This window comes from Trachemys scripta, chromosome 22 (genome assembly GCF_013100865.1).
Source record: "Trachemys scripta elegans isolate TJP31775 chromosome 22, CAS_Tse_1.0, whole genome shotgun sequence".
NCBI lineage: Eukaryota > Metazoa > Chordata > Testudines > Emydidae > Trachemys > Trachemys scripta.
In genome coordinates, this window is record NC_048319.1 from 15,429,707 (window position 1) to 15,457,706 (window position 28,000).

General features: G+C 45.7%; 2 protein-coding genes across 3 annotated transcripts in view; one reads left to right on the forward strand and one right to left on the reverse strand.

The window, feature by feature from the left end:
* Positions 1 to 1,074: 1,074 nt before the first annotated feature.
* On the reverse strand, positions 1,075 to 11,525 carry LSM7 (LSM7 homolog, U6 small nuclear RNA and mRNA degradation associated). Its single transcript, XM_034755335.1, has 4 exons — positions 11,440 to 11,525; positions 10,287 to 10,377; positions 7,193 to 7,264; positions 1,075 to 1,325 (listed from the first exon to the last, which is right to left on the reverse strand). The coding sequence occupies exons 1-4, from the start codon at positions 11,443 to 11,445 to the stop codon at positions 1,183 to 1,185; spliced, it is 312 nt and encodes a 103-aa protein (XP_034611226.1). The 5' UTR covers positions 11,446 to 11,525; the 3' UTR covers positions 1,075 to 1,182.
* A 34-nt stretch (positions 11,526 to 11,559) lies between these two features.
* SPPL2B (signal peptide peptidase like 2B) overlaps positions 11,560 to 28,000 on the forward strand; it is a 99,082-nt gene continuing 82,641 nt past the window's right edge. For both annotated transcript variants that reach the window (XM_034755333.1, XM_034755334.1), the window contains exon 1: positions 11,560 to 11,721. In XM_034755333.1, the coding sequence (XP_034611224.1) occupies positions 11,662 to 11,721 (60 nt within the window). In that variant the 5' untranslated portion in view covers positions 11,560 to 11,661. The remainder of the gene's footprint in view (positions 11,722 to 28,000) is intronic.

Consider the following 28,000-nt stretch of genomic DNA (forward strand, 5'->3'; position numbering starts at 1 on the left):
GTGCAAGCTACAAAGTAACCTAGTACTACCAGACTGCCTGTAGTAGAAAATTAAATTTTAAAATAAAGCATACAGGACAAAACCAATGTTCTTTCCCCATTGTCCAATCTGCTATGTAGAAGAATTCCAAGAAGGTAAGATTTGGAACAAGAGCGAGAAATTAATAGATTCCCTTCTTAGCTCTGGTGTTTATAAAGAATGGTAACAAGTCAGTAAACACTCAAATTAGTTTCCCTATAAGGTCAGGTCTTCACTACGGGGTGTGTGTGTGTGTGTGTGTGTGTGTGTGTGTATTTAAGATACGCAAATTCAGCTATGCAAATAGCGTAGCTGAAATCGACCTATCGGAGCCAACTTACCCCGCTGTGAGGACAGTGGCAAAATAGACCTCCACGGCTCCCCGTCGATGGCGCTTACTCCCACCTCCACTGTTGGAGTAAGAGCGTCGATTCGGGGATTGATTGTCACGTCCCGACGAGACGCGATAATTCGATCCCCAAGAGATCGATTTCTACCCGCCGATTCAGGCGGGTAGTGTAGACCTAGTCTAAGTATCAGGGTGGGCAGGCAGGTAAGAAATCACTAGTACAGAGCCTAAGATACTCTATGAAATGGTCTCTGCCTATGAATTCTGCTGCCTAGAGGAACGAAAACAGGATGGAAAAAACAGATCTGAAGAAATTCTCTGTGTAAGCTTGTCTGTCGCTAACAGACATTGGTCCAATAAAAGATATTACCTCACCCACTTTGTCTCCCTACTATGAAAACTTGGTTTTGGGCGTATTTAATTACTCTTTTGGACCCAATCTTCACGCGTGCCTGCTGGCTACCACTATGATTTCCAATCAGTCGTTTTAAACCCAGAATACAGAAAGGGTTCCCTGTACCTTTAAGACTTCAATTTGAACACTGACTAGATCAGTAATGAAGTTTTTCTTTATTGAACAAAATTAGATCTTATTTTGCAGTTGTCATTCAGTGTTCCTGCTATCACCGTGGGAAATGGCAAAGTAAAAAGGTCAAGGTCCTTCTGCCCTTTATAAAATGAACATTTAAAAAAAAAAAACGAAAAAAAACAAAAAAAAACAAAATCTATTCCCCAAAATGGGAAGGTTTCTCATACGCTGTTCATTATCTCCAATGATTTGCAGCCTTGAGGCTTCAGTGAGTCCCAAGAAAACGTTAGCCCTCCTGCTGCTGAATGAAAGGGTTTGGAATAGCTTCCATTCCATCCTGTGGACAAATAAGAACCACGGATGTTCCTCTGCAAACCACCAGTCCCAGCTGACGGGTATCCTCTGTTAGTTTGTATTGGTCATCTGGATCTGAAAGAAAACCATCCAGGAGGGTTTAGGATTACAATGACAGCATTAAGAAAAGAAACAGAATTCAACAATTATTTTATAGAGTACAGATTAAATTTCCTCTATCATTCTTCATAGAATCATATGGGACTGGAAGGGACCTTGAGAGGTTATCTACTTCAGTCGCATGCACTAATAGCAGGACTAAGTATTAGTCTTATAACTTTTGATTCCTATTAGTACCTCTAAACACTCACTGTTACTCTTCTTTTCTTTCTTTATTAAACTCATTTGCATATTAACTATTCTCCTAAAATCTTTGCAATATTAGCAAGAGTGTGTCTAAGTTCTAAGGCCCAGCATGTTGGTTCTTAACCTGTGAATGACTGGTATTCAGGAATTTTAGGTGATTGAGGGCTGGGCTGTATCTAATTCTTCTCAGGATCTGCGAGCCTGTGGGAATCCAAGTGTCCAAAGAAAAGACCTCTCAAGCTAGTAAAAAATGTCTAGGAGTAGGTTATAAAAATCTGGGTGATCAATAAGGAATATTTGTTATGGCACATTGGTTCTGTAATGGTGGAAATAATGACCACTGAAAAAGGTTTTAACTCATTCAGAACTGTCAGTTGTCATAGCTGTTAGTAATAGTGATAAGACTAGAGATTCCTTTTTACTCGGTCAGGTAAGCTGAGGACTACAAAAGAAATTCCATTAGTAAGTAGAAAAACAAGAATACATGGTAAAATTATCATGGGAAAGTATTTTTCCCCCTCCAATAATGAGTTTTTGATCTCATAACTTATAAAAAACAACAACAACCCAGGTCTTGGAAGTCAGGTTGGGGAGTGCAGACTATCAGCATCCCACCAGAGAGCGAGGAGAGAGAAACAGAGGCCAGCTCTTTCCCTTACATAAATGTGGTAATTTATCAATTCTTTCTGTATTCTGCATAGTGCTGTACTAATCTGATAATCTTTGCTTAAATAATTCCACTGAAGTCTGTTATTTGAGTATCTTGACTCGTTAGTAACTTCAAACATGCAACATACCTTAAAATGAAGTTACTGATAACTGAGGATTCAAAGCTGCACATATCCTGTGCTGTGACAATGACAATGTGTGACAGAATGCACCTACGTCCACACCCTACACGCTATTGTAATAATCTTTGTACAAAGTGTGTCCTGCAAGGGATCACTTGAAAACTCAGACTTTACTTGTTGTCATGTCCTGATAAAATGCGTGCGACAACGTTGTATGTGAAGTTTTAAGACTGTATGTTATAAGACTCCATTGTATGGTGTTAACATGTTCCAAACTGAGGTTGGCCAACACATCTGTCTCAAACAAAGGAATGTGTGCCCTGTTTGTTTATTGCTTAAATGCAAATTAGAGTCATCGTATAGGAAGGGTAAACAAAGAAACCTCAAATAGGTGAGGACAAGCAGAAGGGAATATCCTTTCCTATAGATTGCCTCCTGAATCTCAGCTGGAAATGTTTTCTAAGAGGGGGACTGACACTATAAAAATGAGGGACAAACACCCCAAGGTACATCATCTCTCTCTCTCTCTCTCTGCGCCCATCAATTCACTGCACCAAAAGGAACAAAGGAAGCAACCAATGAACAGGGGAAGGGGTCCTGACCTAAAAAGTTGGTCTGTAAGACTTCTGAGATTATATGGTGAGAAAAACTTTGCTTTGAATTTAATATAGTTTAAGTTGTGCAGCAGTTGTGTTTTATTCTTTATTTTTCTTGTAACCATTTTGACTTCTATTCCTTATTACTTGTACTCAACTACAAAGAGATAAATTGTGTTTAAAACTTATTCTATTGTTTTATCTAATACAGTGTGTTTACACTGAAGTGTCTGTGAAACTCCATTTAGGGTAAGCAGGTCTGTGCATATTACTCCTATTAAAGAAATACAAACTTTATATGAATTTGTATGGTTTTAGGAGAGGGCTGGGAAATACAAGACATATATGCACGGGGAAAACAAATCTACAACTGGGAGTGTGGTAGGGTCACCCTGCAGTAGAGCCAAGGTATGGCTGGCTGCCTGACTGCAGCACACACACACACACAGCTGGGAGTCACTTGCATGCTGCAGACTATTTGTGAGCAGTCCAAACTAGAAGTTACAGCAGCAAAGGATTGTAAACAGCACCCTATGATAAAAAGATTGCACTACAGTACTTGTATTAGGTGAATTGATTGATATATATTTTTTTTTTTTTCCGGTAAAAAATATTTTTATTTTTGATTACAAATATTAAGTGATCACTGTACACTTTGTAGTCTGTTTTAACGGAAATCAATATATTTGAAAAGGTAGAAAACATCCAAAACTATTTAAATAAATAGTATTCTATTACTGTTTAACAGCGCGATTAATTTTTTTAATCGCTTGACAGACCTAATTTTTATCAATGACTTGGAAGAAAAACAAAATCACCACCAATAAAGTTTGCACATGACACAAAAGTTGGAGGAGTGGTAAATAAAGAAGGTCACTTATTTAGAGCGATCTGGATCAAACTGGGCACAAGCAAACACTATGCATTCTACTATAACTAAATGTATGCATCTAGGAACAAAAATGTAGGCCATACATACAAGATGGGGAACTCTATCCTGGGAAGCAGTGACTCTGAAAAAGATTTGGGGGTCATAGTGGATAATCAGCTGAACATGTGCTCTCAGTTTGATGCTGTGGCCAAAACAGCTAATGCTATCCTGGGATGCAAAACAGCTAATGCTATCCTGGGAATGTTGAATAGGAACAGAGAGGTTATTTTACCTCTATAAATTGGCACTGGTATGATTGTTGCTGGAATACTGTGTCCAGATCTGGTGCCCACAATTCAAGAAGGGTTTTGATAAACTGGAGAGTTCAGGGACGAGCCATGAGAATTATTAAAGGAATAAAAAACATGCCTAATATGATAGACTCAAGGAGCTCCTTCTATATAGCTTAACAAAGAAGGTTAAAGGATGACTTGATTCCAGTCTACAAGTATCTACTTGGGGAATATTTAATAAGGGACTCTTCAATCTAGCAGAGAAAAGTATAACATGATCCGATGACTGGAAGTTGAAGCTAGACAAATTCAGATTTAAAAATACACGCCTTATTTCCAAACAACTAGAGTAATTAACCCTGTGTTGTGGTGGATTCTCCCTCAATGACTATTTTTAAATCAAGATTGTATGTTTTTCTAAAAGATCTGCTCTAGGAATTATTTTGGGGAAGTTCTATGATACTATGTTATACAGGAGCTCAGACTAGATGATCACAATGATCACTTCTGGCCTTGTAATCTATGAACTTTACTTTGAAGGTCATACCATTCAGATTCCTCAGATGGTAGAAATTAAAAGCTCTTATCAAATGAGACACCTAAGAACTGGTGTCCAGATGACAAAAGAACTCCCCAATCCCTAAATCGTCACTCTTGCAGAGAGATTCTACGACCAAAAACTACAGGAAGACAGACTTTTCTATACATAAATTCCTCATTCACCCAGTAAGAATTACATTTGCACATCCCTAGTATTTAGCCATAATGGCGGAGGGAGAAAAATTGTTCTCCTTAACCTCTGAGGATAGGACAAGAAACAATGGGCTTAAATTGCAGCAAGGGCGGTTTAAATTGGACATTAGGAAAAGCTTCCTGTCAGGGTAGTTAAGCACTGAAATAAATTGCCTAGGGAGGTGATGCAATCTTCATTGTTGGAGGATTTTTAAAAGCAGGTTAGACAAACACACGTGTCAGGAATGGTCTAGGTAATACTTAGTCCTGCCTTGGGTGCAGGGCTAGATGACTTCTTCAAGTCCCTTGCAGTCCAGTCATAGAATTGTAGGACTGGATCAGACATCAGTAGGGGAACATTCTCGTGTATGGATATTGCAACATCAAATACTATACTTTTTTGTAGTCACCACACTTAGCAATTATTTTTAGCATTCCACAGATTTATTTTTTTTTAAATATACTTCTGAAAAGTTAAAATGTTATTCTAAAACTGTGGCCAACTGGACAGATGATACTTTGTGACACAATAAACATGCATTCTTTTGACCCTGTGTACGCTCCTGAAAGTTAGATAGCACGATGCTCATGACCTGGCATTGCCAGCAAATCGAGGGACATGATCATTCCCCTCTATTTGACACTGGTGAGGCCTCATCTGGAGTACTGTATCCAGTTTTGGACCCCACACTACAAGAAGGATGTGGAAAAATTGGAAAGAGTCCAGCAGAGGGCAACAAAAATGATTAGGGGGCTGGAGCACATGACTTATGAAGAGAGGCTGAGGGAACTGGGATTGTTTAGTCTGCAGAAGAGACGAATGAGGGGGGATTTGATAGCTGCTTTCAACTACCTGAAAGGGGGTTCCAAAGAGGATGGATCTAGACTGTTCTCAGTGGTAGCAGATGACAGAACAAGGAGTAATGGTCTCAAGTTGCAGTGGGGGAGTTTAGGTTGGATATCAGGAAAAACTTTTTCACTAGGAGGGTGGTGAAGCACTGGAATGGGTTACCTAGGGAGGTGGTGGAATCTCTTTCCTTAGAGGTTTTTAAGGTCAGGCTTGACGAAGCTCTGGCTGGGATGATTTAGTTGGGGATTGGTCCTGCTTTGAGCAGGGGGTTGGACTAGGATGACCTCCTGAGGTCCTTTCCAACCCTGATATTCTATGCTGTATCACAGGATATGCTAAAGAACAAGGTAAAGATCATAACACAGCAAGAGTTTTGTTTTTAAACAAAAAGAGGAAGCAGGCGTCAGCTGTAGTGGATCACCTGTTTGTGCTGATGGTCATTTTACAAGAGTGCCCCAGGGTTCATAAGACAGCTAAGACCAGAATTTTCAAAGAAGACTAATGAAATCTCAGTAGGTCCTGGATGTTTAACTCCATTAGCTTCTTTGAAGATCCCAACCTGAAGTGTTAAAGGCATTTTGTGGGAGGAAGCGATATAAATTAAAATAAATAAATAAATAAATCGTTTTATTTTATTTAGTGGGAGGAAGTGATATCAAGCAATTACTACCTGTGACATTGATTCACAGCAGTTAAGATGATCTGCCCCTTAGTAGTGATTCCTGGTTAAGACTACGTTTTAGTCATGGGTATTTTTAGTAAAAGTCATGGACAGGTCACAGGCAGTAAACAAAAATTAATGGGTCGCCCTGACTAAAACTTGGGCGGAGGGCCGCTGGTGCTTTAGGGGGACGGTCCGGGAGCACGATGGGTACTGGGGGAGGTGGCCCAGGACCCCTGCTGGTGTTGGGGAAGAAAGGGGAGGGGGGCACAGCATGTACCCCACAATCCCTGTTAGTGCTGGGGAGGGAAGGAAGGGGGGCTGCGGCGTGTGAACTGGGACCCCGGCTAGTGCTGGGGGAAGGAGGGGGTTGGTGGGACTTCCTACTGGCTCCATCCCTGCAGCTCCTAGGCAGTGGAGTCAGGGGATCCACTGCTCCTGCCACAAGCGCCAGCTGCTGCAGCTCCCATTGGCCGTGAACCGCAGCCAATGGGATCTGTGGGGGGAGGGGAGTGCAGGCACAGGCAGTGCAGAGAACCCCCCGCCCCTAGGAGCTGCAGTGGGGCCCCTCACCCCAAGATACCAAGGTAAGCGCCCCCCACAATCCCCTACCCGAGCCCCCTCCCACACACCCAAACTGCTGCTGCTGGGCTCAGGCAGCCCCTGAACCAGCACCAACCACTGCAGAAGTCACGGACAGTCAGAGAATCCATGACAAACTTGCAGCCTTATTCCTGGTTATTCAGTTTGGAGACTCGGGCGTTTTATCTATAAATGAATCCGTGACAACACAAAATCAGCTTCCATAGTTACTCTAAGCTTTCAGATGGCATGTTCCATACCTCTCATATATTCAATAGTGCCATCAAGCACAAGGTTTAGAAGAGGGTCAAATCCTTTCAAGACTCCGCTAGCTGAAGATGCCACACACACATAAAACAAAAAAACAAAAACAAAAACAAAAAAAACAGTTAGAAACTAAAATACACATAGCTTTTTTTACAAGACTGTAGCACAGGGGTAGGCAACCGAAGGCGGCACACGAGCTGATTTTCAGTGTCACTCACACTGCTTGGGTCCTAGCCACCAGTCCAGGGGGCTCTGCATTTTAATTTAATTTTAAATGAAGCTTCTTAAACATTTTAAAAACCTTATTTACTTTACATACAACAATAGTTTAGTTATTTATTATAGACTTATAGAAAGAGACCTTCTAAAAATGTTAAAATGTATTACTGGCATGCGAAACCTTAAATTAGAGTGACTAAATGAAGACTCGGCACACCACTTCTGAAAGATTGCCGACCCCTGCTGTAGCAACAGGAAGAAAAATCCCAAAGCCAAGATGTAAGAAAATAACAAATTCCATCCCACTCCCAAACTGGGAAGGGGAAACAAATGAGAGCAGCCACCAAAAAGTGCTTGATCTGGGAGAGAGAGAGAGGGAATGGAGGATGCCCTTCTCTTCATATTAAGATGTCATTAGTAAAGACAGTGAAGCAGGACAAGTTGCTTCTAGAACTTTCAGGTTATTCAGATAATTAAAAGCAAAGAAAAAGCCATTTCAACTAGTGAAACTTTTACATTCTAGTTGTGTGGTCAGTAGATTAGCACAGTCTTTCATTCACAAAATGAACTGTCCATGTTCTTACTAGAGCAAAAAAGTAGTTTAGTAGGATAGTAATTGTTTAATTGACATCATCATAAGTCAGAGTAGATTGTGTCTGTGCTGGTAAATTTTCATATTTTGGTTATAACAAAACAAAAAAACGACAACAGTAAGTCCCCCTAAACAGCCCAATGCATCCCATCTCCTGTGCATCTTTCTAGAATGTAAGCTCTTGTGGCACAGGCATTGCCTTCATGTGTATATACTGTAAGGAGCCAAGTACCTTGTTCATACTAAAGTACATAAAGTAATGATTTTGCAAGGCTGGGCAATGAATACATTATGCAGGATCACATGAGTTGACTTCCCCGCCTTGTAAAAGCCAGTTTTACCATTTGTATTACCATAATGTCCAAGACCCCCAGTCATGCTAAGACTCCATTGTGCTAGGTGCTGTACGAAAACAGAACTAAAGATAGTCTATGCCCCAAAGAGTTTACAATATAAGGCAGCAGACAAACTGAGATAGTTGGGAGTACAAGGAAATGACAAACCATATACCAGCAAATACGCTAGGCAGCAGTTTCACTGCACTAATGGGCTAACTGTTATCAAGTTCTTTATAGGCATCACAGCAAAGGGGAGTTTTAAGGAGAGATTTGAAGCAGGATAATGAGACAGTTCTATGGGGGTTTATGGTGAGCATCTCCCACAAGTGAGGGGCAGCATGGAAGAAAGAATGAAAATGCTTGTTTGAAAATTTAACAAGTGGGTGATGGAGGCTGGCATCTTTTGGTAACGAGAGAGGGGAGTCAATATTTCGATACTGAATGAGAGGTGATAGGTAGACCATGGATAGGCTGTGAAGGCCCTTGAAAGTGAAGACAAGATGTTTGAGGTGTTAGAGAAAGGCGAGTCATAGTTGAGGGATGCAAACAGAGGGGTGATGTGGTGAAAGCAACGGGCTGGGAGAATGATGTTTGTGGCAGCATTCTGAATGGATACAGGACAAGACTGCATTTGTCAAGGCCAGAGAAAAAAGGATGCTATAGTAATTGAGACATGAGATGATGAGAGCCTGGACAAGAGTTTTAGCTGCTTGGATGCATATGGCTTATCTTAAGAGATGTTATGCAGAAAGAATCTCCAATATTTAGATGCATCAGCTAGATATAGAACAGGAGTATTTGTGGCAATAAGCTTTTGTGGGCTACAGCCCACTTCTTCGGATGCCCACGAAAGCTTATGCTCTAATAAATTTGTTAGTCTCTAAGATGCCACAAATACGCCTGTTCTTTTTGTAGATACAGACTAACACAGTTGCTACTCTGACACCTAGATATAGAGTACCTAGACAGAGGTTTGAATAAAAAATGATAGGCCTGTGACATGGGCATGAGTGACAGGCAGAATGATGATGTTGCTTGCAGTGACAGAGAAAGAAGGTGGGGGGAGAAGGCTTGAGAGGACGATTAAGAGCTCTGTTAACCACGTTGAGCTTGAAAGGATGGATGGCTAGACATCCTTGGGGAGATGGCAAAGATTTTAATTTGGACAGAAGAACAGAAGTTGGGAGTAGTGAGGTAGATCTGAGAGATGAGCACAGAGACAGTAGCTGAATTTGTGTTTGTGAATGAGACTACTCAGAGATAAGGTGTATTGAGAGAAGAGAAAGAAATCAAGGAAAGAGACCTATGAAAGTCCCTCCTCCCCCAACTGGACATCTAGTGGACATGCTTAAAGAGCAATTAGAGAGGCAGGAGGAGAATGAGGAGAGGACAGTCACAGAAGCCAGGGTAGGACAAGGTTTAAAAATAAAAAAAAAAAAGTATGGCCAACAGTGTCAAAGATGAATGACAAGTTAAGGAGGAAAAGGATGGAGAACTGGTTCAGAGTTTTTTGCTAGGAAAAGGTCATTACAGATTTTGGTGAGAGCAGTTTCAGTTGAGTGCAAGGCGTGGAAGCCAGATTGAAGAGTCTTAGATTGAACTGGAGGAGAGGAACTTCAGACAGCAATTGTAGACAGGCATTCAACAAGCTTAGAGATGAGAGGGAGAAGGGAAACAGAGCAGTCATTGGAGAGGCAAGTGGGGACAAGGATGATATTTTTAAAATGGGAGAAAGAGAGAGTGAGAGGTTAAGTAGAATAAGGGAGAGGGGGAGATAAGAGTGAGCACCAGGGAGATCTAAAGATGCAGTGGTGTTACTGGAGCACATGGAGGGATTATAGGAGGCAAAAAGCAGTTAGGATTATGGATGTGGGATTCATTATACCACAAATGCGTGATGATCTGCAAACTATCAGCATAGTTCAGTTTGAAACGTACCTTCCCTACCACCTTGGAATTTTACTCGAATTGTTTTGTCAATGTATTTTGAGAGATCCAAAATGCTCTCTTTCTTCTTCTTTTCTTTATCCTGGGGGAAAAAAAGGAAGCAGAGCTTACATAACTAAAAAGTAAACCAGAACCATCTCTTGGTTACATGTTTGGCCAGTGCTTGCCACAAAGGGGTCCTGCAATAAAAATAATTAATAATACATTATTAATACTTAGAAGAAGAATGGTGAAAGTGTGCCCTGCTTAATTGCAAGGGAGCTCTTCAGCATAAACTATCAGTGCCTTCAAATTATGGATTAGCCCACGGAAACTGAAAGTCCCCACAAACATACCTTTGTTTGGATCTAGATAGACTAGCGCATGAATTTTAGGCCATGCAAGATGCAACCTGCTTCATTAAGTAGGCCCTTCGAATTCGAGGCAGGCTACCAAAAGCCTCACCCCACTCTGGAGTATAACGTACACAACAAACCAACCAATCCCACCATATAATACACTTACCAAACGGAGGGAGTATTCAAGTAACATCTTTATCTCCAAATTGAGCCATAAAACTCTCACACCTCAACACACTAGCTTCAGGAATGACAGTAGTGATCGATTATAAGAGTCTCATGGCACGTGCTAAACCTTTGGAAAGGGGACTTTCAGTGTACTGGATTCTTCTTCATCCCTTATAACTTTCTTAAGGGAAATTTACACTCTGGTTTGCTTTGCGGCGCCCCCCTGTGTTTGGCATCATCTCTGCTTGTGCCACACCAGTCACTCGCCGTGCTGCTGCTTCCGCCACACGCGGCCCTCCCGCCAGTAACGCAACTCAGCGTTCGCCCCCCACAGCCGGGGCTTTTCAGGGCAGGCTCTCGCCGCGGGACCCCAGGCGGACTCACCTCCGCTCGCACCCAGCGCGACCTAGCGAGAGAGCGCGGGGCCGAGCCCCCCGTATGGCTTCACTCGCGTCTGGCCCGCCGCACTCCATGGAGGAGCCGGGCGGGGCAGAGCTCCCACAGCCTCCTCCCACCCGCTCAGGCTGCTCCGCGGGCCTCCCCTAGCAGGGCTCGAACTAACCCCGCCCCGCCCCGGCGCTCGGGAGAGACAAGGACAGTCCCCACCGCGGGCCAGCCCCGGCTCTCCCGCCACTCACCGCCATCTTGCGCCCACCAAGCACCTCAGCCCTCTGCTCTTTCACCCTGACACTTCCGGAGTCTGGGTCACAGCCCCGTCCTCTGATTGGCCGCTTCGCCCGCTTGCCCCCTCCCAGAGGCGGGACTTCCGGGCTGAGAGGCCGGGTTGCTGGGTAACACGGCCGGAGTGGTGCCAGTCCCGGCTCTGCTCGCGAACAACCGGGGCTACGGCGGCTCTCGGGATGGTGGCGGCGCCGACAAGCCGGGTCCAGCCTGGGCTGCTCCTGCTCCTTGTCGCCCAGGTGAGTCCCTGGCTCCGCCTGTGGGCACGGAACAGAGGCGGGGCGCGCCTGGGCCCCGCTTCCCCTGCCTGGGCCCCGAGGCAGCGCGCAGGGCTCCGTCCCTCCGTGCGGCGCGCCCGGGCGCTGTCGCTGCGGGACTCCGCCTTCCGACCGGGCTCCCCCCGGCCTGGCAGAGCCCCTCGCTCTTGGACTGTGTTCGCCCCCCCAGCCCCCGCGGCCTTCGCGCGGCCTCCAGCTGCCTCGTCTGGCCCGGCGGCCCCGCACCCAGGGGGCAGGCGAATCCCCGATTCGTAGCAGGGAACAGCTCGGTCCTTGGCTTACAGCCCCTGTCCCGGAACGGGGGTCTCGCTGTGCACCCAGCGGAGGGCTCTGCCTGAGGGGAGCCAGGGTTTGCCCCTCCAAACCAGAGTCTTGGCCGCGACCTGCCCTTCCAAGTGGGTGACGTGGGGTCACTGCCGCAGCTGGTAGCACTGGGCGCTTCCTGAACAAAAGACTTCCGAATCGACCGATATTTTCAGTGCCCAATGTCTGTTCAAGACCAGTCAAAGCTGAAATGTCCTTGATTTGTAGGAAGCCATGAAAACCATATACAGTCCTATACAGAGACAGAAAAACGTGGAGACATCTGCAAAATGGGGTTCAGGTACAAAGACCGGCTTCTTCACCAGACTGCAATAATAAAACTACAGTAAGGCTATATCTATACTACCACTTAAGTTGGTATAACTTATGTTTCTCAGGGTTCATGCCACCCCCTTAAGCGACATAAGTTACACTGACCTAAGCGCTTGTGTGGATAGTGCTATGCTGGCGGAAGAGCCTCTCCCGACAACGTAGCTACCGCAGTTCTTTGGGGGGTGGATTAATTAAGTAAATGGGAGAACTCTCTCCCATTGGTTTAGAGCAGTTACACTAGAGAGTTTACAGTGGTGCTGCTCATATTGGTAGCCTAGATGTGGGAGGGAAGAGAGACCTTGCTAAACTGGGACTTCAATAAGTCTCTTCTCCGTCATGCCATATACATTTTGGGATATCCTATTACTGTTTTCTTAAGCCTGGTCTGTGCTACAGAGGTAGACGTAATGTAGCTTATGTGGACCCAACTATGTCAGTGTCTACACTCCAGCCTTCCTCCCACTGATGTAAGTGCCCTATTACACCAACATAATAACTCCATCTCCATGAGAGGTGTAAGGCTTATGTTGGTATAGTTGAGTGAGGTAGACACTGTGTAGACATCCCCTGTCCTGTCAATGTCATGGCAGGAGCTGTGAAATTGACAAGAAAGCCCCTGATTCCCTGGAGAGCTGGGTGGGTGGACCCTGCTCCCGGCTGGGAGTCAGGGCCAGAAGTTGGCAGGGGAGCAGAGAGGGGAGGGGCAGCCCCTTGGGAGCCTGTGGGGCAGCTAGACTTCTGGCAGGGAACTGTCAATGGAGCTGAGAACCAGGTTCTCAGCTTCCCATGCTCAGGGGTGAAAGTAACTTAAAGGACTTACCGGTATGTCGAAGTCCTGAGTGAGGGCAGGGCCTCAACCAGAAGAGGCGGGGCTCTTCAATATTTTAAGGCCCTGGGGCTCCATGCTGTGGCTGGGAGTCCCAGGGCCTTTAAATATTGAAAGGCCCCGCCTCTTCTGGTTGAGGCGGCTGGGAGCCCCAGGGCTCAGGGGCGATTTAAAGGGCCCGGGGCTTTGGCCGCTGTGGAGCTCCGGGCCCTTTAAATCATGACAGGAGCCCTGCCACCGCTACCCCGGTGCGGCAGGGCTCCCGCATTGATTTAAAGGGCCCGGGGCGCCCTGCAGTGGCAGGAGCACCGGGCCCTTTAAATCCCTGCCAGAGCCCAGCTGCCAGGGTCCCAGGGCTCTGGCAGCGATTTAAAGGGCCTGGATCTCCGGCCTTTGTGGGGAGCCCTGGGCCCTCTAAATCACTGCCGAAGAAGCCGGTCCAGTCCAGCACAGCGTACCGGACCATACTGGCTTACTTTCACCTCTGCCCATGCTGCCCATCTTAGGTTGGTGGAGGTGCTCCTGGTTAGGATGTCAAGTATCAGAGGGGTAGCCGTGTTAGTCTGAATCTGTAAAAAGCAACAGAGGGTCCTGTGGCACCTTTGAGACTAACAGAAGTACTGGGAGCATAAGCTTTCGTGGGTAAGAACCTCACTTCTTCAGATGCAAGTAATGGAAATCTCCAGAGGCAGGTATATATCAGTGTGGAGATAACGAGGTTAGTTCAATCAGGGAGGGTGAGGTGCTCTGCTAGCAGTTGAGGTGTGAACACCAAGGGAGGAGAAACTGTTTCTGTAGTTGGATAGCCATTCACAGTCTTTGTTTAATCCTGATCTGATGGTGTCAAATTTGCAGATGAACTGGAGCTCAGCAGTTTCTCTTTGGAGTCTGGTCCTGAAGTTTTTTGCTGTAAGATGGCTACCTTTACATCTGCTATTGTGTGGCCAGGGAGGTTGAAGTGTTCTCCTACAGGTTTTTGTATATTGCCATTCCTGATATCTGACTTGTGTCCATTTATCCTCTTGCGTAGTGACTGTCCAGTTTGGCCAATGCAGAGCACCTCGCCCTCCCTGATTGAACTAACCTCGTTATCTCCACACTGATATATACCTGCCTCTGGAGATTTCCATTACTTGCATCTGAAGAAGTGAGGTTCTTACCCACGAAAGCTTATGCTCCCAGTACTTCTGTTAGTCTCAAAGGTGCCACAGGACCCTCTGTTGCTGGTTAGGATGTGCACCACTGTCCCAAGAAGGATAGTGTGGACATTCGACTGCGGTGGCTGTAAGTCAACCTAATATACCTCAGCTTAGGTTTCTAGTGTTGACAAACCATAAGTTTATGGAGGGGATGATATAATGAGATAGTCAAAGATCAATTAATTGCCAAAATTAGGCTATTAGCAGTAAATATGCCCAATGGCCTGTGATGGGATGTTAGATGGGGTGGGATCTGAGTTACTACAGAGCATTCTTTCCTGGGTGTCTGGCTGGTGAGTCTTGCCCACATGCTCAGGGTTTAGCTGATTGCCATATTTGGAGTTGGAAGGAATTTTCCTCCAGGGCAGATTGGCAGAGGCCCTGGGGGTTTTTCGCTTTCCTCTGCAGCGTGGGGCATGGGTCACGTGTTGGAGGATTCTCTGCACCTTGAAGTCTTTAAATCATGATTTGAGGACTTCAATAGCTCAGACATAGGTTAGGGGTTTGTTACAGGAGTGGGTGGGAGAGATTCTGTGGCCTGCGTTGTGCAGGTGGTCGGACTAGACGATTATAATGGTCCCTCTGACCTTAAAGTCTATGATTCTATGTCTTTCAATAGTTCCTGAAAACATAGTCTTCCCTTCCCACTCATGGGAGTCCTGCCTGTGTACTCTGGGGAGAAGGAGGTGTGGATCAGAATACTTAATCCTGCACAAGTACACCAGTGGAAATTTTTTCTTGATGTTCTGAAATTCTCAGTCTTTGTTAAATTTTCTAACAAGCACCTTCTTGCTTTCTTCCATGCTATCCCTCACATTTGAGAGGAGCTCCGAATAAACATCAGCACAACACAGTCATTATTCTCCTACAAAACCCCGTTAAAATTTCTCCTTTGCTGTGATGCCTACAAAAAAAAACAAAAAAACTTGACAATGGTTAGGTTGCTGATGTGCTAAGACCACTGCTTATGATACTGACCATTATTGTCTCTGTTTCCTTGTACTCACCCACCTGTCTGCAACCATTTCTTGTATATTTTCTTATACTTAGGCCATGCCCCAAAGAGCTTACAATCTATCTTTTTAGTTCTGAGTTTGTATGATGCCTAAATACAATGGGGTCATAATCCATGTTCTCTCTAATTTTTTCCATCCATGTCTGGAATGAATTTTGTTATGGGCACCAATATCAATTTAATGTGCAAATGTGCACCACCAGTAGAAACAAAAAACCTAGATATAGTATATATTTTTAAAAAGTTACCATAGGGATAATTACTCCAGCCATGACAGGTTAGGCACTTTAGAACTCAAAGAATTAAATTTAAGCATAAGAGAGAAATAAAATTATGAAATGCATTGATCAGTCAAAAACCTAAAATAACAGCACCTTGAAAGAATAAAATTACAGAGAATATATGTGCATTGCAGGAAGTACCAAGCAATAACAACAACACAAGTATGTGTTGGGAGGTGAGTTTGAAAGAGACTGTGTGTGTGGTTGTATATGTGTGTGAGAGAGAGAGACACACACAGACACAGAATGTGTGTGTGCTGGCTGCTGGGGAAGTCTGAGAGACCCTGTGCTGTCTCTTTAAGACACTCACACCAGAAGGCTCAGACCGCAGCAGCTGAGTTCTCTGCTCCTGAGCCCTATCTCCCCCCCCCTTGCTCTGCAGAGATGGGGTACATGGATGGGGGGCACCCTGATATCAGCGCCCCCTTACGCACACACACACACACACCCCCGCTCTGCCGGGAGCAGCTGGCAATGGGCTCCAAGGCAGAGGGCAGGAGCAACGCGCACCTGAACACACAAGCTGCCATGTGTGGCTCTGCAAATCAAGTGTGCAGCACTCCTGGGTGGCCGTGTGACCACGCAGCTCTGAGGAAACACAGATCATAGTCCATAACTTGGGCTTCCTAGGTGCTATGAAAATATTAATAAATAACCCTAGTAATTCATTACATCAGGGGGACTGCTAAGGGTACAAAACAGCTGGTTTCAGTCCTGCTTATTGTTATCATGAAGCAAGTTTTGTGCAGCTATTGTCTCTTGAGTAACATCTGGACATAATGAGGAAAATCACTCTCTTTGCCTTCTTATTATGACCTAAATTCTCCTGGGATCTTGTTATGGATGTTCAGAGAATAGTATCAAGTAAAACCAATCCTGCCTTAGTCACAGTTCAGGGCAACTGCACCTTTATTTCCCCTCAGGGGTCCAGCAAGGGCACCCATTCTCATGCTTTCAGCTCCCCAGCTGTTGCCTTTCTTGGTGGAGATCCTTGTTTCTTTCTCTTCCAACTGGAGTATGTCCAGGCTGCACAGTTTCTTGCCTTCACTGTGTATTTTCTCGCACAGACAGGTTGCCTAAAGACACTGTTTGCTTTCTTTTTAGAGATGGTTAACAAGTCACTTCCTATGCAAGCCTACTTTAGTCCTAAGGTGAAAAGCATTACAGAGAGAACATTAAAAACAATAGCAGAACCCACATGCATGCTATTAAACTTATGAGAATTACCCCCAACCCTAACAGGGATTCTGGCAGGAACAGTCCTTCAAACTCTCACCCAAAGGAATTCCGAAAATCTCGGGGAGGAGGGAGAGGAGTTGGGGAATTCAAAGGCTTGATACCGGAGGCAGTATATGCAGTGTGACAATAACACATACAGTTTTAATACAAAGATATTAACCCTAATTCAATAAGTCAGGATTCCCCTGAGCTAATGGCTCTTTCAGTTAGGGCAAGTCAGTTTCATAGCCAGTAGTACACAAGGGAGTAATGTGCTCAGCATCACATCCAACCAGTTTTGACTGGGCCCCATTTTGGAGCTGGCCATTCAGTGTGAGATCAAGTGAGACTTGAGCTCACAACCTTGACAATTGTTGTCCAGGGTCTTAACTGCTCAGCTACTATATCTCAAAGCTAATACCTAACTGAGGACTTGAACTGTAGCCCCTCAGATTAAAAGTCTGATGCTATACCAACTGAGCTATCCAGACTCATTATTTCAATAAAGTTTTTTCTGAATTCCATAAGGTTTGTTTAGGAAATTACATGATATTGTCAGTATGTCTGTCACAGGATCTTGTTATGGACGTTCAGAGAATAGTATGAAGTAAAACAGATCCTGGCTTTAATTTAGATATGTCAGAAGATCAAGACCTGGTATTCTGAGCAGCAAGCCATTGAGGAGAGAAGCTGGTGATAAAAGTAAAAGGATGTTTTTTTTCTTTCTAACTGCCAGCCTTGCAGATTCTCCCAAGGGTCCTGGAGTCAAGTCCAAGTTTTACCTTCTTAAGTATCACCAGTAATAAATTCTGCAGGGTAAATTATGTTGTCATTAACTCAATGCCTTCAGCAGGTAAACAACAGATATGTGATGTCAACAGATTTGACTCTGAATGGATTTACTGAGTAAGATAATGCGGTTTTTACATAGCCACTTTTCAGAAAGACCTGAACTTTAAGATTTTCTGTGGTTGTGTCAACCTGACCTGGGCTGTACTTTCAGTGTTAGTAATGCAAAGTTCTTCTTCGTGCATTTTTTCCCCATAACTTCCTCTACCCTACCTTTTGATAGCTACTGAACAATCTGTCCTTCCTAGGTATTTACAGCCAGCACGTCCCTGCGGCCTGCCGCTTCCCACAGCTCCCATTGGCCAGGAACGGTGAACTGCAGCCACTGGGAGCTGCAGGGGGGCCATGCCTGCGGACTGTCAACGTAAACAAAATGTCTCGCGGCCCGTCAGTGGATTACCCTGATGGGCTGTGTGCCGAAGGGTTGCCGACCCCTGCCTTAATGCATCCTTAACTGAAGTTTCCACAGACCATGCATAACAGCAGAGGACCAAATCCTGGAAATAGTCTAAAAATGGATGTGCAGCTTACCTTTGTCTCACGTGTGGGTGCGTGCACACTTCTTGCAACTCTTTCTTACGGTCCCTTTTGTTATCTCAAAGAATATTAATTCTAGATGGCATGTGTATATTTTCTTCCTTCTTTTAAATAGCGTGATAGGTCTCACTAAGCTCTCAATCTGCAATTTGTGTGGTTTGATCAATGTCAGCTACAAATCAAGTACTATTGATTCACTGAAAGCATCAGAAATGTTATATGAAAATAGACTAAAAGAAGCAGCAAAAAGGAACAAAAAATGGAGCTTGAGTCCATGAGTTACGGTAGGCCTTGGAGCACTTTTCAGTGTAGGGGGATATGGCTTCAGTTAGTACAGACCTTTGTGGAAATGGCCCTAAAACTCTTTCTTACCTCATTGGAATAATGGAGGTGGCCCTTTCTGTTGGTGTACTCTGTGGCAAGATGGGCTGGTGCCAAAACAGGGATATGTGTGCTGTTTGTCACTCCATTGCATTTTGGAAACCCGATTGCTTCAAAACCATCTGTGGTCCTGCACATTACCAAGAGTCACAGCCATGGTGCATTTCCCAATTCCAAATTGATTTCCCACGGACCAGTAGCAGGGTGGTGTTGCTACTGGCTTCTCCACTGTCAGTGCAGCTCTCATTCTGGTGTCTCTGTGCTGGAGGGCTGGGACAAGCTCAGCATACAGATCCAGGTACATGGCTGTGCACATCTGAAAGTTCTGCAGCTGCTGCTCATCGTCCCTAATCTGCATTACCCAGTGATGCAGTCAGTCAGTACTTGTTTCTCAGGCCCGGGCTCCACCATCTGCAGCTGCTCCATGAATGCCACCAACAACCTTGAATTGGTTTTTGCCATGTCCAACAGCAAACTGTTCTCCAAGGAATAATAATTTTCCCTACTCGTTCAGTTTCTCTTGCAGCTCTGTAGATAATGTTTTCACCCCTTAGCTCACAGAGAGCCGAGAAGCGATTACTACAGGATTGTGCTCCCTGAGCTTGCAATGCTCATGACAAAGCCCTGGCTGGGATGATTTAGTTGGGATTGATCCTGCTTTGAGCAGGGAGTTGAACCAGATGACCTCCTGAAGTCTCTTCCAACCCTAATCTTAATATGATTCTATGACAATAGTGAAGAGCTATGCAGGCTCCATGCTTTTGTCAGAGATGGCAGACAGTGAGGAGGGCCACACAAGTTTGTGGGATTTTAGGAAAAAAAGGTGTGAAAATGATGGGATAAAGATAACATTATGGGATGGAGACAGTTGCAAACTGGGAAGTTGACCCCATGCTCCCAGTCACCCCTACATGACTCATTTTGGCACCATCATGCATTGCCAGAACTTTGCAAAAGGCAGGGCACTAGATGGTGGCAAGTTGCGTAGTGGGATATCGGCCCAAGGTGCATTGCGCTCTGCATTGGTACAAGCACTCCTGGTGAATATGTACACTGCCAACACAAGGAGCCATGTATGCGTTTGCAGAAGCATTGTACTAACTGCTGTATGCTAATGTAATTTTGAGTCAATATAACTTTGATCTCAGGCTTTGTGAATCTCCATCATTTTCCAGGCACAGCAATGCTCAGTGTCACCACACCTAAGTTCCTTTGTGAAGCTCCCACTCTCTAAAGGGGTTTTGTGAGGATAGATGCATTAAAGATTGTGAGGCATTAAGGGTATGTCTACACTACGAAATTAGGTCAATTTTATAGAAGTCGATTTTTAGAAACTGATTTTATACAGTTGATTGCGTATGTCCACACTAAGCGCATTAAGTCGGCGGAGTGCATCCTCACTACTGTGGTTAGCATCGACTTACAGAGCGGTGCACTGTGGGTATCTATCCCACAGTTCCCGCAGTCTCCGCTGCCCATTGAAATTCTGGGTTAAGCTCCCAATGCTTGATGGGGCAAAAACATTGTCGTGGGTGGTTTTGGATACATGTTGTCAGGTCCCCCTTCCTCCCTCCCTCCGTGAAAGCAACGGCAGACAATTATTTCACGCCTTTTTTTCCTGGGTTACCCATGCAGACGCCATACCACAGCAAGTGTGGAGCCCGCTCAGCTCACTGTCACCATATGTCTCCTGGGTGCTGCTGGCAGACGCGGTACTGCATTGCTACCCAGCAGCAGTTCCTTGCCTTTGTGGCAGACGGTGCAATAGGACTGGTAGCCATCGTACATCTCCTGGGTGCTCCTGGCAGACCTCGGTGAGGTCGATCAGGGGCGCCTGGACAGACATGGCTATCCTCCTCTTAAAGCACTGAATGGGAGCCAGAGACTCCAGGTCATTCTCTTCTTTAAGTTTCATCTCATGGAGATTCAGTCCTGCCTGGAATATCATGCAAGCTGGAGGCTTCTGCCTCAGGCTGCTCTCCCAGCCAGCAGCACCGCGCGGTCACACCTACCCCAGCCTACCATTTGCTCCCATGGCTCATGAAGCCTGGACAGTAGTAAGGAGCAGTTCAACTATAGGCTGAGCAAATGCAGAATGGTGGTAGAATGTGCCTTTGGATGTTTAAAAGCTCGCAGGCAGTGTTTGCTGACTAGGTCAGACCACAGCGCAGCCAACATTCCCATTGTTATTGCTGCTTGCTGTGTGCTCCATAATATCTGTGAGAGTAAGGGGGAGACGTTTATGGTGGGGTGGGAGGTTGAGACAAATTGTCTGGTGTCTGATTTTGAGCAGCCAGACACCAGGGTGATTAGAAGAGCACAGCAAGGCGCGCTGCGCATCAGAGAGGCTTTGAAAACCAGTTTCATGACTGGCCAAGCTTCGGTGTGACACTTGTGTGTGTTTCTCCTTGATGCAAACTCGCCCCCTTTGTTGATTTTAATTCCCTGTAAGCCAACCACCCTCCCCCCTTCAAAATAAAGTAACTATTGTTTTGAAACCATGCATTCTTTCTTTATTAATTAAAAAAAAATGAGATAACGGACAAGGTAGCCTGGGTGGGGTGGGGGAGGAGGGAAGGACAAGGCCACATTGCTTATTGTAGCCACACTAAAAATCAAACTGTTTGAATGACAGCCTTCTGTTGCTTGGGCCATCGACTGGAATGGAGTGGCTGGGTGCCTGGAGCCTCTCCCCCTTTGCCCCCCGTGTTCTTGGGCGTCTGGCTGAGGAGGCTATGGAACATGGGGAGGAGGGTAGGCGGCTATACAGTGGATGCAGTGGGGTCTGTGCTCTTGTTGGCTTTCCTGCAGCTCCAACAGACGCTTCATCGTGTCCGTTTGCTCCCCCAACAGACGCTTCGTGTCCTGCTTCTGCTCTTCGCGCTCACTTAATTCTTTCCTGGCCTCTGCCACTGTATGCCTCCATGCATTAAGCTGTGCCCTATCAGTGCAGGAGGACTGCATGAGCTCGGAAAACATGTCATCACGAGTGTGTTTTTTTTCACCTTCTAATCTGCGATAACCTCAGGGAAGGCGATGATAGGGGGAGCGTAGAAACATTCTATGCTCTACGATTCTGGGGGGACTGCGTGGTCACCTGTGCTGCTGAGTTTGCCATGCTGACCAAACAGGAAATGAAATTCAAAAGTTCCCGAGGCTTTTCCTGTGCACCTGGCTAGTGTATCAGAGTTCAAAGCGCTGTCCAGAGCGGTCACAATAGAGCACTCTGGGATAGCTCCCAGAGGCCAATACAGTCGATTTGCATCCGCACTACCCCAAATTTGACCCAGCAAGGTCGATTTTAGTGCTACTCCCCTCATCAGGGAAGAGTACAGAAGTTGATTTTAAGAGCCCTTTAAGTCAACAGAATGGGGTTGGTTGTGTGGATGCATTTTCATATACTACAGAGGGGGCAGGGAGAGGGGCTCAGACCCCTCTTCTCAGAGGGGTAGTCAAGTATCAGGGGGTAGCCGTGTTAGTCTGTATCTACAAAAACAACAAGGAGTCTGGTGGCACCTTAAAAACTAACAGATTTATTTGGGCATAAGCTTTCGTGAGTAAAAACCTCACTTCTTCGGATGCATAGAGTGAAAGTTACAGATGCAGGCATTATATACTGACACATGGAGAGCAGGGAGTTACTTCACAAGTGGAGAACCAGTGTTGACAAGGCCAATTCAATCAGGGTGGATGTAGTCCACTCCCAATAATAGATGAGGAGGTGTCAATTCCAGGAGAGGAAAAGCTGCTTCTGTAGTGAGCCAGCCACTCCCAGTCCCTATTCAAGCCCAGATTAATGGTGTTGAATTTGCAAATGAATTTTAGTTCTGCTGTTTCTCTTTGAAGTCTGTTTCTGAAGTTTTTTTGTTCAATGACAGTGACTTTTAAATCTGTGATAGAATGACCAGGGAGATTGAAGTGTTCACTTACTGGCTTGTGTATGTTACCATTCCTGATGTCCGATTTGTGTCCATTTATTCTTTTGCGGAGGGACTGTCCGGTTTGGCCAATGTACATGGCAGAGGGGCATTGCTGGCACATGATGGCATATATGACATTAGTGGATGTGCAGGTGAATGAGCCCCTGATGGTGTGGCTGATGTGGTTGGGTCCTCTGATGCTGTTGCCAGAGTAGATATGGGGACAGAGTAGGCAACGAGGTTTGCTACAGGGATAGGTTCCTGGGTTGGTGTTTCTGTGGTGTGGTGTGTAGTTGCTGGTGAGTATTTGCTTCAGGTTGGGGGGTTGTCTGTAAGCGAGGACTGGCCTGCCTCCCAAGGTCTGTGAGAGTGAGGGATCATTTTCCAGGATAGGTTGTAGATCGTGGATAATGCGCTGGAGAGGTTTTAGCTGGGGGCTGTATGTGATGGCCAGTGGTGTTCTGTTATTGTCCTTGTTGGGCCTGTCCTGTAGTAGGTGATTTCTGGGTACCCGTCTTGCTCTGTCAATCTGTTTCCTCACTTCCCCAGGTGGGTATTGTAGTTTTACGAATGCTTGATAAAGATCTTGTAGGTGTTTGTCTCTGTCTGAGGGGTTGGAGCAAATTCGGTTGTATCTTAGGGCTTGGCTGTAGACAATGGATCGTATGATGTGTCTTGGATGGAAGCTGGAGGCATGTAGGTACGTATAGCGGTCAGTAGGTTTCCGGTATAGGGTGGTGTTTATGTGACCATCACTTATTTGTACTGTAGTGTCCAGGAAGTGGATCTCTTGTGTGGACTGGTCCAGGCTGAGGTTGATGGTGGGGTGGAAATTGTTGAAGTCCAGGTGGAATTCTTCAAGGGCCTCCTTTCCGTGGGTCCATATGATGAAGATGTCATCAATGTAGCGCAAGTAGAGGAGGGGCACTAGGGGACGAGAGCTGAGGAAGCGTTGTTCTAAGTCAGCCATAAAAATGTTGGCATACTGTGGGGCCATGCGGGTACCCATAGCAGTGCCACTGACTTGAAGGTATAAGTTGTCCCCAAATCTGAAGTGGTTGTGGGTGAGGACAAAGTCACAAAGCTCAGCCACCAGGCTTGCTGTGGCCTCATCAGGGATACTGTTCCTGACAGCTTGTAGTCCATCCTCATGTGGAATATTGGTATAAAGTGCTTCTACATCCATGGTGGCCAGGATGGTGTTTTCAGGAAGAACATCAATGCATTGTAGTTTCCTCAGGAAGTCGGTGGTGTCTCGAAGATAGCTGGGAGTGCTGGTAGCATAGGGTCTGAGGAGAGAGTCCAAATAGCCAGATAATCCTGCTGTCAGAGTGCCAATGCCTGAGATGATGGGGCGTCCAGGGTTTCCGGGTTTATGGATCTTGGGTAGCAGATAGAATACCCCTGGTCGGGGTTCTGGGGGTGTGTCCATGTAGATTTGTTCCCGTACTGTAGCTGGGAGTTTCTTGAGCAGATGGTGTAGTTTCTTTTGGTATTCCTCAGTGGGATCAGAGGATAGTGGCCTGTAGAATGTGGTCTTGGAGAGTTGCCTGGCAGCCTCCTGTTCATAATCTGACCTGTTCATTATGACTACAGCACCTCCTTTGTCAGCCCCTTTGATGATAATGTCAGAGTTGTTTCTGAGGCTGTGGATGGCATTGCGTTCTGTACGGCTGAGGTTATGGGACAAGTGATGTTGTTTGTCCACAATTTCAGCCTGTGCACGTCTGCGGAAACACTCTATGTAGAGGTCCAGTCTGTCATTTCGACCGTCAGGAGGAGTCCACGCAGAATTCTTCTTTTTGTAGTGTTGGTAGGAGGGTTCCTGTGGGTCAGTGCACTGTTCAGTGGTGCGTTGAAAATATTCCTTGAGTCGGAGACGAGGAAAGTAGGCTTCCAGATCACCGCAGAACTGTATCATGTTCGTGGGGACGGTGGGACAGAAAGAGAGTCCCCGAGATAGGACAGACTCTTCTGCTGGGCTAAGTGTGTGGTTGGAAAGATTGACAATGTTGTTAGATGAGTTGAGGGTACCATTGTTATAGCCCCTAGTGGCAGGTATTAGTTTAGATAGCTTACAGTCCTTTTTCCTCTGTAGAGAAGTGAAGTGTGCATTGTAAATGGCTTGTCTCATTTTTGTAAAGTCCAGCCACGTGGAAGTTTGTGTAGAAGGCTGGTATTGTATGAGAGTCTCCAGTTCTGAGAGCTCATTCTTGATCTTCTCCTGTCTGCTGTACAGGATGCTGATCAGGTGGTTCCTCAGTTTCTTTGAGAGAGTGTGTGGCACAATCTCTCACCATACTCAGTGTAGTATGTTGATTGCAATGGATTTTTTACCTTCAGTCCTTTTGGTATGATGTCCATCTGTTTGCATTTGGAGAGGAAGATGATGTCTGTCTGTATCTGTGCAAGTTTTTTGTTGAGGTTGATGGATTTCCACTCCATACGGCTAAATTTAGTGCCTTGCATGTTGTCAAGTATCAGGGGGTAGCCGTGTTAGTCTGTATCTACAAAAACAACAAAGAGTCTGGTGGCACCTTAAAGACTAACAGATTTATTTGGGCATAAGCTTTCGTGAGTAAAAACCTCACTTCTTCGGATGCATAGAGTGAAAGCTACAGATGCAGGCATTATATACAGACACATGGAGAGCAGGGAGTTACTTCACAAGTGGCGAACCAGTGTTGACAAGGCCAATTCAATCAGGGTGGATGTAGTCCACTCCCAATAATAGATGAGGAGGTGTCAATTCCAGGAGAGGAAAAGCTGCTTCTGTAGTGAGCCAGCCACTCCCAATCCCTATTCAAGCCCAGATTAATGGTGTTGAATTTGCAAATGAATTTTAGTTCTGCTGTTTCTCTTTGAAGTCTGTTTCTGAAGTTTTTTTGTTCAATGACAGTGACTTTTAAATCTGTGATAGAATGACCAGGGAGATTGAAGTGTTCACTTACTGGCTTGTGTATGTTACCATTCCTGATGTCCGATTTGTGTCCATTTATTCTTTTGCGGAGGGACTGTCCGGTTTGGCCAATGTACATGGCAGAGGGGCATTGCTGGCACATGATGGCATATATGACATTAGTGGATGTGCAGGTGAATGAGCCCCTGATGGTGTGGCTGATGTGGTTGGGTCCTCTGATGCTGTTGCCAGAGTAGATATGGGGACAGAGTAGGCAACGAGGTTTGCTACAGGGATAGGTTCCTGGGTTGGTGTTTCTGTGGTGTGGTGTGTAGTTGCTGGTGAGTATTTGCTTCAGGTTGGGGGGTTGTCTGTAAGCGAGGACTGGCCTGCCTCCCAAGGTCTGTGAGAGTGAGGGATCATTTTCCAGGATAGGTTGTAGATCGTGGATAATGCGCTGGAGAGGTTTTAGCTGGGGGCTGTATGTGATGGCCAGTGGTGTTCTGTTATTGTCCTTGTTGGGCCTGTCCTGTAGTAGGTGATTTCTGGGTACCCGTCTTGCTCTGTCAATCTGTTTCCTCACTTCCCCAGGTGGGTATTGTAGTTTTACGAATGCTTGATAAAGATCTTGTAGGTGTTTGTCTCTGTCTGAGGGGTTGGAGCAAATTCGGTTGTATCTTAGGGCTTGGCTGTAGACAATGGATCGTATGATGTGTCTTGGATGGAAGCTGGAGGCATGTAGGTACGTATAGCGGTCAGTAGGTTTCCGGTATAGGGTGGTGTTTATGTGACCATCACTTATTTGTACTGTAGTGTCCAGGAAGTGGATCTCTTGTGTGGACTGGTCCAGGCTGAGGTTGATGGTGGGGTGGAAATTGTTGAAGTCCAGGTGGAATTCTTCAAGGGCCTCCTTTCCGTGGGTCCATATGATGAAGATGTCATCAATGTAGCGCAAGTAGAGGAGGGGCACTAGGGGACGAGAGCTGAGGAAGCGTTGTTCTAAGTCAGCCATAAAAATGTTGGCATACTGTGGGGCCATGCGGGTACCCATAGCAGTGCCACTGACTTGAAGGTATAAGTTGTCCCCAAATCTGAAGTGGTTGTGGGTGAGGACAAAGTCACAAAGCTCAGCCACCAGGCTTGCTGTGGCCTCATCAGGGATACTGTTCCTGACAGCTTGTAGTCCATCCTCATGTGGAATATTGGTATAAAGTGCTTCTACATCCATGGTGGCCAGGATGGTGTTTTCAGGAAGAACGTCAATGCACTGTAGTTTCCTCAGGAAGTCGGTGGTGTCTCGAAGATAGCTGGGAGTGCTGGTAGCATAGGGTCTGAGGAGAGTGTCCAAATAGCCAGATAATCCTGCTGTCAGAGTGCCAATGCCTGAGATGATGGGGCGTCCAGGGTTTCCGGGTTTATGGATCTTGGGTAGCAGATAGAATACCCCTGGTCGGGGTTCTGGGGGTGTGTCCATGTAGATTTGTTCCCGTACTGTAGCTGGGAGTTTCTTGAGCAGATGGTGTAGTTTCTTTTGGTATTCCTCAGTGGGATCAGAGGATAGTGGCCTGTAGAATGTGGTCTTGGAGAGTTGCCTGGCAGCCTCCTGTTCATAATCTGACCTGTTCATTATGACTACAGCACCTCCTTTGTCAGCCCCTTTGATGATAATGTCAGAGTTGTTTCTGAGGCTGTGGATGGCATTGCGTTCTGTACGGCTGAGGTTATGGGACAAGTGATGTTGTTTGTCCACAATTTCAGCCTGTGCACGTCTGCGGAAACACTCTATGTAGAGGTCCAGTCTGTCATTTCGACCGTCAGGAGGAGTCCACGCAGAATTCTTCTTTTTGTAGTGTTGGTAGGAGGGTTCCTGTGGGTCAGTGCACTGTTCAGTGGTGCGTTGAAAATATTCCTTGAGTCGGAGACGAGGAAAGTAGGCTTCCAGATCACCGCAGAACTGTATCATGTTCGTGGGGACGGTGGGACAGAAAGAGAGTCCCCGAGATAGGACAGACTCTTCTGCTGGGCTAAGTGTGTGGTTCGAAAGATTGACAATGTTGTTAGATGAGTTGAGGGTACCATTGTTATAGCCCCTAGTGGCAGGTATTAGTTTAGATAACTTACAGTCCTTTTTCCTCTGTAGAGAAGTGAAGTGTGCATTGTAAATGGCTTGTCTCATTTTTGTAAAGTCCAGCCACGTGGAAGTTTGTGTAGAAGGCTGGTATTGTATGAGAGTCTCCAGTTCTGAGAGCTCATTCTTGATCTTCTCCTGTCTGCTGTACAGGATGCTGATCAGGTGGTTCCTCAGTTTCTTTGAGAGAGTGTGTGGCACAATCTCTCACCATACTCAGTGTAGTATGTTGATTGCAATGGATTTTTTACCTTCAGTCCTTTTGGTATGATGTCCATCTGTTTGCATTTGGAGAGGAAGATGATGTCTGTCTGTATCTGTGCAAGTTTTTTGTTGAGGTTGATGGATTTC